We start from the raw sequence: 11,794 nt of genomic DNA, 5'->3' as shown, positions 1-11,794 counted from the left end.
GATCCCCAAGTTACCAAGAACCCAGGCTGCCCTAAAGCAAAGGTTGCAGGTGAAAGAGGAGAGACCTGAGCCGAGCCTGTCATCCACCTGTCTGACCATGTGGTTTTGCCCTGTCTGCAGTCATTTGCACTCTATTACATATTTTGTTTGTTTCCCACCAGGGAAAACTGGCATGGAACTAAAGTGAGGTTGAAACATGTCCAAAATCCCAGAAACCTCAGTCTTGAGACCACCAGGAGCAAGGATCACTCCCTCTCTGTTCTGTATGCCCTGGAGGACCTAGTCCTGTGGCTCCCGCCCCCACAGTTCTCAAGGTCTTCACCACCTGGAGTGCCTCTCCAAGTAAATGAGGCATCCCAGTACCCTAAGCCGCCAGCCAATGATAAACGCTCAGCCTGGAAACCCCTTCCCTCTCCCCAAGATTCATGTAGAGTCCACTCACCCCAGATAAACACGCGCAGACAAGCTGTTTCACTGAATATCGTCTAAGACTGCAGTTTCGCTGGGAGAGCTTAGAGAGCTGTAACGCTAGAATCCTCAGAGAAGGGCTTCTCTCCAGCAGCTCTTCCGGCTGGACCTGGATCCTGCAGACCTCACTTTCTCTTTCCCAGCCCAGTGTGCAGCAGTGCCTGAGTGCCCCAGGGAGGATGTGGAATGCAGAACCACATATTTGATGCTTGGAGTGTTTGGAATAATTTTTTGATATTTTAATTTTAGGGACTTATGACAGTTTTGTTTTGTAGTCATGACATCATGAGAGATGGCTTGTTCTTGTTTAGAAAGTCTTACTCATAGCTAATACTTTCATTCGGTCTGTTATCTGGGTAAGAAAACAATTGTATAGTCACGTTACAGAAAGAAATCAGGTAGAAATATGGTATCACTTTGAATTTCTTTTTAATAAAATTGCCCTGTTACAAAATATTACTAGTGGCAGCTATAGAAGCAAGGGGCCAGATTTATGAATAAATTAGAATTTTCTATATTTCAAGGGCCTAACTAAATCTTTTTCACAATAAGAAATGGAGAGCGACTCCAGTAGAGACACTTGAAATACTGTCCCTCTATTTGCCACGGTCACAACTCAAATGTGACTTTTCCATTCCCCTGCTGTGCAGCAATTTCTTCTGAAGTGAAATATTCTCTCCTAGACGGGTGATGGAGGTGCATGAGATTCGGGAAGCAAACAAACTAACGTGTGAGGAGGGCAGCCAAAATATAAAAGACTCCCGGAGCCACTCTCTCCCCAGGGTTATATAAGCAGTGAGAACAAGTGGGGGAGAGAGCCTTCCTCCTGACCTGTCATGCCACCTGCAGGGTGCAGGAAAGGATGGGCTTTTCAGTGATGCAGGTGCCTGTGAGTTGTCTGTGCTCCTACAAGAAACTCCCCACCCATACTCCTGTAATTGACCCAGATAATAAACGCACCGGTGGCTCACCAACTGGACTTGAGTGGAATCATTTCTTTGATCTGTGACTGGTGTCTGATGTGGGGTGAGTAAAGGTTTGTTCGAATTTCCGCTGTATTTTAGGATACGTTGGAGACATGTTCTATTTGGAAATAAGTTATTAAGGTATAGTTTCTTAGGCTGCAAGCTTCCTTTTTTTAAGATAACACTATTTGAATATTCTATTTTTATTTAAAATAATTGCTTTTGGGGTGTTTTTTTAAATTATTTTTGGAAAGTAAGTGAGCTTCAAATTCTTATTCTAGGACTTAAACCTATAGAAAGTCCTCTTTTGCTCTAACATTTTGCTCTAGCAATTTTATTAAAAGCACTGTGTGCATTTTTATTTTTATTTATTTATTTATTTTGGAGACTGATTGTTTTCATGTAATTTATATCAAAAGAGTCATCTGTAGAGTTAGGATTACTCCAAGGAGGCCAATCTGAGTACCTCATAAAAAATTTCAGAGACTTTTCAGTCTGATGGTGGTACCTCATCTTAACTTCTTTTACTAAAAAAAAAAAAAAAAAAAAAAAAAGAAAAGAAAAGAATGTGAGTGTTTTTGCCTGAATGTGTGTCTGTGCCTTGAGGGGCATGCAGTGCTCATGGAGAAAAGACTGTCAGATACCTTAGAGATACAGGCAGTTGTGAGCAGCCATGTGAGTACTGGGAATTGAACCCAGGCCTCTGCAAGAACAGCCACTGCTCTTAACCTCTAAGCCATCTCTCCAGCCTAGCAGGACAGTAACCTCATTGCTTGCACCCAGGTATTATGTTTTTAATAGATGTTGTATTGGTTTTTGGCTCTAGGAAGTTAGGCCTAAAATAAAGGGACTCCCTAAAGGAAGTTCCCTTTGGGAGATTAAAAACAGTACTCTGCCAGTCTAAATTCTGGAATTTTTATCTAAAACGTACTGAATAAGAAGATAACTTTAATGAGAGCAATGAAAAAAATCTTTCTGGTTACAATGCCTCAGTTTAAGTAAAGGAGAAGGTCTGCATGAGTTGTTCTAAGTAAAGCTTAATTGATGTGGTTGGAAAGATGGCTCAGATGTTAAAAGCACTGGCTGTTCTAGCAGATGACCTGAGTTTGGTTCCCAGCACCCACATGCTGGCTCACAATTATTTATAACTCCGGTTCTAAGAGGATCTCATACCTTTTTCTGACCTCCTCTGGCACTGAATGAACATAATCACATACATCCATGCAGGCAAAACACCCACACACATTAAATAAGTGAATAAGTAAAAGAAAAAGAAATTGAAGCATGATTAATGAGAAGATGCAATGCCACCTGTATTTGCAGTTTAGACTGGTGGAAACTAGTATTCTATTAAGAATACATTTTAAAAGTTTTACTTCATAGTCACAGGATGTTAAATTAGACACAAGGGTGGGCAATGGGTAATTTTGTTTGTTTATAGTTTTTAAAGGGCTTCTCTGTGTAGCCTTGGCTGTCCTGGACTTATATACTTGTGCCCTGTCCTTGGCTTTGTAGACCAGGCTGGACTGGAACTCACAGAGATCCACCTGCCTCTGCTTCCCTGAGTTCTGGGATTACAGATATGCGCCACTGTGCCTGGCTGGCAGTGATGGCTATTAAGGGGACTAGAAACAGCTTAAGATAACTTACCCATGGGCCATCAACATTCCAATTCTCTATAGTAACAAACTTCTAGCCAGTCATTCAATTTTATATAATCTTTAACATCCATGTCCTGGCCTAGCTCTATGTCAATTTGGAAAAAGCTACATCAACAGAAAGGAGAGAACCTCGGTTGAGAAAATGCCTCCGTAAGATTCAGCTGTAAGGCATTTTCTTAGTGATTGATGGGGGAGGACACAGCCCATTGCAAGTGGTGTCAGCCTTAGGCTGGTAGTCCTGAGTTCTGTAAGAAAGCAGCCTGAGCAATCCAGGGAAAGCAGCACTCCTCCATAGGCTCTGCTTCAGCTCTCCTGCTTCCAGTCAGGTTCCTGCCCTGTTTGAGTTTCTGTCTTGGCTTCCTTCTAGGATGAGCAGTGCTGTGGAAGCGTAAGCCAAATAAACACTTTCCTTCCCAACTGGCTCTTTGGTCATGGTGAATAGAAACCCTAACTAAGATAGCAGGACCGTGCTTTTTCTCCTGAGAACTTTAGGTGGAGCCTCTCTAGGTCACTTACAGGATAAAATTAAAGTTTCGGCTACACTACTTGTCTTCCTTGAACCAGAGAGAAGGAGGCATGTCTCAGCTCCGTGCTTCCTGCATCATTGGACAACTAGTTTTTCAGACCAAAACCTTATGTCTGAGTCAGAGAACTGGGGTCACAACTGTGAATCATCACTCCCATAAGGGAGAAAGGATGGGTTTCAACCATCAGAGTTTCAAATATCCTTTACTTATTTTTGCTCTTTCAGAATTTCAGAAACTTTTAAATAATAAAAACATGCATTCCCATATGAAGCACCTGTTTTATAATAACATGTGAGTAGATGTAGGGGTTGAGTAAATCCATTTCTATGCAGCATAGGGCTATCAGAAATAGATTTCAGAATATTTAAATTCTGTGCATAAATAGTATTACATTTATAGTCTCTCATTAGTATATTATCTTGAAAGTAAATGAAAACAAGATGTATGGGTCTATAGGATCCTATTAATGAAAGAAAGAATTGGAGCAACGTTATAAAACTGTAGCTATGTTAATCTGCCAGGACAGCCATAACAGTGCTGTCCTGGGTGGCTTACAAAATAGACACTTTTTCAGAGTTCTCTGGAAGTTAGAAGTTCAAGACCAGGGTTCCTGGTGGATTAGTTGCTAGCTTGCCCACGGCTGCCTTCTCATTGTGTCTCATTTGTCCTTTCATTGATGCAGGGAGAGAAATAAAGAGGGAGGAAGAAGAGTGTTGCTTTAAAGAATGAAAATCCCAAATGTTTTCTTTTACCAGTAAAGACTCAGGAGCCAGATACTGGGATGAAGACCTGCTAGATCAGAGAGGCAGAGAAAGTACCCAACTGACCTTCCTACTCAGCTCAGATGGAGAAAGCCAAAAAGCTAAAAGCCCCAAAGCCCAAACATGCAAAGCCAAAAGCCCCTTCTCCCTGCTGTCTTAAATACCGTTCTCTCAATGTCCCTCCTTTTTGCTCAATCTTTTTATTAATTACAGTTTAATTAATTACAGTTTATTCACTTTGTATCCCAGCTGTAGCTCCCTTCCCCATTCTCTCCCAATCTTACCCTCCCTCCCTCATCTCCTCCCAAGCCCCTCTCCAAGTCTACTCGATGAGACCTAATAAGCTAGGGTTAGATGGAAGGGGAGGAGAACAGCTGGTTTCTTGCTCTAGAGTTTCTTGCTCTTGATCTAGAATTGACTGTAATTAGCTTTTGGATTAAAGGTGTGTGTTAGGGTTGAGCATTTGCACAACGAGAAATAGGTTTTTACAGTTCACAATCCCGGGGTTCACAATGGGATCAAATATCCTAGAGCAATACACAGAATTCTCTGGTATTCTGAGACTGGTCCTAGCCCATTACAACCCACCCATAAAACTCACTCAGCTTTCCATGTGGTGGCTCTCGCCTTTGATCCCAGTGCTCAGAAGGCAGAAGCTGGTGGATCTCTGTGAGTTTGACGCCAGCCTGATCTACAGAGCTAGTTCCAAGACAGATAGGGCTCCACAGAGGAACCCTTTTTTGAAAAACAAAACAACAATAACAAAACCTCAGTCAACTTTACCTCTAGAGACTCCTCCAAGACAGTCATGCGGGAACTACACTTCCACGTATGAATCAGGAACACAATTTCGTCCTATCACGGGGAATTATAACATGTGATATTTGGATTAGAAAGCAGCAACGATGGTGATGAGGAGGCAAATATGATGAGAATAATTTTATATGAAATTTCATTTTCTTTTTCAAAGTATCTGGAGACATCACCTTGAAATGGAAAAGAAAAGCAAGCAAACAAACAAACTTCGACTGAAACTAGAGTAATTTCAAACCTCTTATGTTGCTAGACTTCTCCCTACCTAAGCAGAGTATTCTTCTTTCCACAGCTAGACAGCTGGGGGGCCCAGGCAGAAATGTCACAAGAACCAAATTAGTTCAAACAAAACTCTCATAACTTAATACTTTAGATTTCCAAAAATGTAGTAAAATGATCCACACTTGTGAGAAAGGAAAGTAGGTAAGTTATAAATATTGCCCCAGATCTGTTGCCATGAAGTATGCATAAAGCCACATGATCAAACTTCTGCAAGCTTTGTTTTGCTCACCTGTTTTGTTTTACTTATGCTAGCTTTGAACTCCTGTTCTTCCTGCCTCGTCTTCCTCAGCATTTGCTTACTGGCGAACACCACAGCCATCTAAACTTGTAGTTTTGATTTAACAAAAAAAAAAAAAAAAATGCTTTAGATCTCTGTCTCTCCTTTCCATGAAGCGTCGTACTTGATGGACCTTTGCAACTGAACAGCTTATCTGTGAAACAAAATTTAAGAACTAATTTAAACTTAAGACATTTCATGGTAGTTGTTTTAAATTATTGTGAAACAGCCAACACTGCTGTCTAGCGTTTTCTTGTAATTTACTTTTATTTCTTTTGTTAAATTTTCTTGTAAAAAAGACTATTTATTATGCTTAGAGTGTGTTCCCTAACATTTGCGTGGGAGAGAGCCTGAATTAAGACCTTTGCAAAAGACTGCCATCTCATTTACATATCTGTTACTCCTAACTAATGATGGATTGAAAACATGTCTTTTCACATAAAAAAAATTAACAAGTGATAATAAACGTATTTTAAATAAAGCAAACAGAAAGTCCTAGTTTAAAAAAAAATAGAAGATATAAAGAAAATCAAGAAGCCAGGCACCCCGCAGAGTAGTAGGGTGCTTTGCCCAGGATGTACAGAGCCTGGGGCTGATTCCCAGCGTGGAGAAAAACAAACAAAACCAACAAACTAACCACGTACACTCCACACCCAGAGTCTTATCACGTAGGAAGAGGAGGTAGGAAGACCATAATTTCAAGGCCAGACTGGATTACACAGCGAATTCCTCTCTAGGCTAAGCTACATAGTAAAATACACTACAACAGAGATGGAACAAAAACTTCAGAACTGAGAAATATAATAACCAAAATGTACAATTCAATAAATGGAGTCAACACCAGGAAGTAGAAAACAGGAAATGAATTATATTTAATTGTAGAATTTAATTACAGAATTACTCAATCTAAACAAAACAGGGAAAACAGGCCTCACACCTCAAAAAATGGACAGAGAACCTCAGGTACCTGTGTAACTATAACAAAAGAACTGACCTTTTTGTCATGTTGAGTCTGAGCAGGAAGAAAATTAGACCTGAGAGAACCTGCATTGTATATTGTCAGCTCTGTCTCTTGAAGATTAGACTGCCCCTTAGTGGCCTAGCATCTTTGAAACTGAAGTTAGGTTCTTTACAGTATATCTGAAACCTCAGACACTAAGGCAGCTTCTCTGATTTCCATATATGTGTACTAATGAGAAGTCTTGTCTTGGTCACTGTTCTAATGCTGTGACATGGCAACTCGTATGAAAGAAAGCATTTTATTGGGGGCTTGCTTACAGTTTCAGAAGTTAGTCATGATCATGCTGAAGAACATGGCAGCATGAAGGCAGGCATGGTGCTGGAAAAGTAGCTGAGAGTTTTACATCTTGAGCCTCAGGCAAAGAAAAACAGAGAGACAGACAGAGATAGACAGAGAGAGAGATAGAAAGAGACAGAGACAGAGAGACTGGGCCAGGCATGGACTTTTGAAACCTTAAGATCCATCCCCAGTGACACAGCTCCTTCAACAAGGCCATACCTCCTAATACTTCTAATCCTTTCAAAGAGTTCGTCTCCCTGCTGACTAAGCATTTAACTTTATGAGCCTATGGGGGCGGGGGGGGGGGGAGCAATCCTCATTCAAAACACTAAAAGTCTTAATCCTCAAAAGGCCTCAACTTAATTATAATATCATTTTTGTTATGCTTTTGGCCACACCTTCCATGGGCTATTCAAGATCATTATGGCAAAAAGAGGGAAATCTGTTTCACTATGACCTGGGAGAGACTAAAGATCACCTTACCTCCATGAATAACCACCCACCTCATATTCATAAAAACTCTAAAACACAAAATCAAGCTATCTTGCTTCTATCCAGCTCTGAGTCAGTTTACTCCAAGCCCTCAGGAGTGTGCTGCTGTTTTGCTAGGTAAACTTCTCTGTTCAATCTGTTTGCATTTCTTAGATAAATTCTTTCCATCAAGAAGACAAGAAGAAGGGGTATATGTAGTCTTCCAGCAACTCAGATGCCAGAGGAGAGGAGTAAGGAGGCAGGATTAAAACTGTGTTTGAAGAAGTAAAGATTAGAAATTTTCCCATGTGTGGTAAAGACAAGCCTGAGAATTCAACATACACAGGAAATATCCAATGATAGGACAAAAAGCTCAACCTGAAGATATAGAATAGCAAATCTTCTGCAAAATCAAAGGTAATAAAGAAATCTTGACATAACAGCAAGAAAGAAATGATGTCTTATTTCTAGGGGGAAAAAACCTATTTGAATGGTAATGGATTTCACTTAAGAGACCATGGAAGAGGAAATACAGTCGTGAGGTAATTTTCAAGATAATAGATAACAACCAGCAAATAACAAAACAAGTCTCTCAACCCAGAATTTTATATCCGGTGAAAATGTTCTTCAGTGATAAAGGAGATATCAAAACATTTTATTTTAAAGAAAGAAAAAAAAAAAGATTTTGCATCTCAAAAAGGATGCCCTATAAAATCAGAGAGAATTATCAGAAAAGGAATTACCAAGAAGAGAAGGCACATCAGGGAAAAAAAAAAGAAGAGTAGAAAGAGTAACTCAGAAGTAAACACACTAGGTTTTCTTTCTCATATCCGTGAATTTTTTTCCTCAATTAATTTTAACAGTTGAAGATAATGTTAAAACAATGACCATTATTATTCTAAATGTACAGGCAATATTTAGGGCAGTAAATTTAGGCAAGATTAGAGGGACTTAAGAAGAGGAAAGATATCGTCACTTGACTCATCCTGGAAAGTATTAGCCCAAGCAGACTGTGGTAAGTTATGTACAGATAATGTAATACCTAGAGAACTCGCTCCAAAGGGTATGTAAACAAACACACAAAACAAATAAGCTATTAAAGATAAACTTAAACAGATTGTTATAATGTTTATATAACTGAAAGCAAGGTGGGGAAAAATCAGATTAATAATAGCACTAATTGAAAACAAGGAATATACTGAAATCTTAACTTATCAGTAATCATTAAATGTAACTATATTATCAGAAGACAGAGATTCATGGACTAGAATAGAATGAAGAATCAATCATGACCCCAAAGTATGCTGTATATAAGAAACTCACTCAAAACTGTATTTACACTGGAAGTAAAAGAGTGGAAAAGACATGCCGGGGAAAAGACTAATGGAAAGAAGTCAGGGCGCTTATATTATTATTTGGAGAGTGACCATTGAAACAAGTGTATCATTGGCACAGAGAGAGGCAGCACAAAATGATGACTACATACAACTTCAATGTGTGTATTTACCGGGGGAAAATCTACAGGACATGTGGAGCAAATGCCAAATGAACTGAAAGCAGATCAATCTCCAAATATAGTTGAATACCCCAGTGTTAGGTGCAGCTTGATGAATCCTCAGGATCTATCTATCTATCTATCTATCTAATTTTTTATTATTATCATTTATTACAATTTATTCAATTTGCATCCCAGCTGTGTCCCCCTCCCTTGTCTCCTCCCAATCCCACCCTCCTCCTTCTATGCCTCTCCCTTAGTCCAGTGATACGGGAGGTCCTCCTCCCCTTCTATTTGACCCTCGCCTATCAGGTCTCATCAGGACTGGTTGCGTTGTAAAAGATAGGTCCTCTAACTTATAGATCCCAGCACCGTGGTTGCTTCCATACCCCAACACACCTAAGAGATACCCTCAGAAAAAGTTTTGGAGAGAATTGAAGATTTTCATTTTAGGTAGAAGAGTGTTAAGTGTGTTCAAAGTCTTAGCTAGAACAATAAAACAAGAGAAAGAAAAAGATGTAAATGAGAAAGGTAGAAGTTAAAGTATCCCTTTTTACAGATGATGCAATCCTTAAAAGAGCCCAACAGGCCCACTGAAAAACCCTTAGACGGACACACCCTTTCAGCAAAGCAGCAGGACACAAAACTGACCTATAAAATTGGTATCCTTTCCGTGTACTAACAATGAACTCAAGGAGAAAGAAATTAAGGGGAATGGAGCTCCAGAAAATGGAACCAGTCTATAAGATTGTCAATAGATGAATGAATAAAGAATTATGTATCCGTGGTTGGAACAAATACACAATTTGAGTTTTTCCAGCCATAAAGAAAATGAAAAATTCAGGAAAGTGAAGAGAAGTGGAGATCTTGCTAAACAAAATAAAACAGACGCAGAAGCACTGCCTGTTTTACTCCATACACAGGATCTGTGCCTGCAAGCATGTGTGTGCGCTTATGTGTATGTGCATGTGTGCATGTGTGAGTTTGTATGTGAGTGTGTGTGTGTACTGAGGTCTTGAAAGTAGAGAGTAGAGAAGCAACAAAGGTCTTCAAAATTGGGGAGCGAAAAGAAGGCAATGGAATACAGATGACATGAAAGCAAAGGGGGGATCTATTTGTGGAAAGTGGGAGTAAGGGGAATGGGAAGGCAATAATGGAAGGAAGTGAATAAGAAAAAGTGTAAAAACATATGTTTATGAAAACGCCATAAGGAAACTCACCTCTTGGCATGCTAAATTTAAAAGTTAATCCTAAGAAAGCAAAGAACAAAAATAAATAACCACTTACAGGCTACAAAAGCTAAAGCAAAATCAAGGCAAATCAAAATGTGAAATATTCTGGGAAAGACGCTGGTAAGAAGCGAATTGAGCCACAAACTCTATAACAATATTCGCAAACTACCCTTCTTGAAAGAGGACTGGAACGCGGAGTTTAAATGAGCCCCTAAACACGTATAAAGCGAATGGTTCAGTTAGAAAATGGACAAGCCGTGTGGAGGAGATACTGGGCCAGAGCAAGTGAGCACAAGAGAACTCGGTGCCCCTGGGCCTTGGGAAAGCACAGATGACCCCCTGAGATCAGCACACAGCTATCAGCACAGCTAGGGTTTTACCTAGGGTAGTGACGGGGTGCGGGGGAGGGGGCTGCGTGGGTGAGAGAGCTTGCTCTGCAACCATGAGGATCCAGTCTAACCACGGCATCTCCATAAGAAGCTGGGGGTGCCTGTGTCCAACACCATGCCCCCACGCTGTGCCTGAAGACCTACAACTTCCCCGGGCTCTGCTCCGTGGCTGGCCAGCCCAGCCAACCCCCAAACCTTAAGGGACAGTGAGAACGCCCATCACAAGGCAGTAAGTTGAGAAGTGACAGAGAAACATGTTACTGTTGCTCCTCATACGTGCACACTCACGTGCAAGCACCACACACACTCTCTCTCTCTCTTACACACACACACACACACAGAGAGAGAGAGAGAGAGAGAGAGAGAGGCTGCATATTTAAGACCCAGTGTAGTTAAGTGAATGATACAAGGGAGCACTGCACCGTGGTTGCAACGTCCTCTTGTGCGATTTTGTTTTTAATTGCGTTGGGTAGCTGTGGCTCACATTATTTCTCAGGAGTAGACTCGATGAGAAACGGAAAACTCAATTCTCAGCTTCAACTTAAGGCGACCAAGCTTCTGAGAGGAGCGGACGGCAGGCGGATGGCAGGCTCCGCCCCATCCTCACCAACCTCACAGCTAAAGACTGGAGAGTCTGGGCACCGGGCTCAGACGGCCCCGCTGATCGCAGAACTTTTGTGAACTTCAAACACCCGCGAGCGAGGCCCCCTGGCGCCGCCTCCTGTCCCTCCCGAGCGCCGCGTTGCCAGCTGAGATTTCGACTGGGAACAGTGGGAGAGAAGGCTGGCAGGACTCCGCGCTCAGCATGCAGGCGCTCAACATCACGGCGGAGCAGTTCTCCCGGCTGCTGAGTGCCTACAACCTGACTCGGGAGCAGTTCATTCAGCGCTACGGCCTGCAGCCGCTGGTCTACACCCCCGAGCTGCCCGCGCGCGCTAAACTGGCCTTCGCGCTGGCAGGAGCACTCATTTTTGCCCTGGCGCTCTTTGGCAACTCTCTGGTGGTCTACGTGGTGACCCGCAGCAAGGCCATGCGCACCGTCACCAACATCTTCATCTGCTCCCTGGCGCTCAGCGACCTCCTCATCGCCTTCTTCTGCATCCCCGTCACGATGCTCCAGAACATCTCCGACAAGTGGCTGGGTGGTAAGAGA

General features: G+C 41.6%; 1 protein-coding gene across 1 annotated transcript in view; it reads left to right on the top strand.

Annotated features, from left to right (window-relative positions):
* The first annotated feature begins 11,237 nt into the window (after window positions 1-11,237).
* The window catches only part of LOC110546361 (pyroglutamylated RF-amide peptide receptor), a 37,860-nt gene continuing 37,303 nt past the window's right edge, over window positions 11,238-11,794 (top strand). Inside the window, exon 1 of the mRNA XM_021633149.2 lies at window positions 11,238-11,786. Within this exon, the coding sequence (XP_021488824.1) occupies window positions 11,447-11,786 (340 nt within the window). The 5' untranslated portion in view covers window positions 11,238-11,446. The remainder of the gene's footprint in view (window positions 11,787-11,794) is intronic.

The sequence above is a fragment of the Meriones unguiculatus genome, chromosome 2 (genome assembly GCF_030254825.1).
Source record: "Meriones unguiculatus strain TT.TT164.6M chromosome 2, Bangor_MerUng_6.1, whole genome shotgun sequence".
NCBI classification, from domain to species: Eukaryota; Metazoa; Chordata; class Mammalia; order Rodentia; family Muridae; genus Meriones; species Meriones unguiculatus.
Note: the sequence above shows the minus strand (reverse complement) of the source record. Positions and strands in the feature narration are given on the sequence as shown.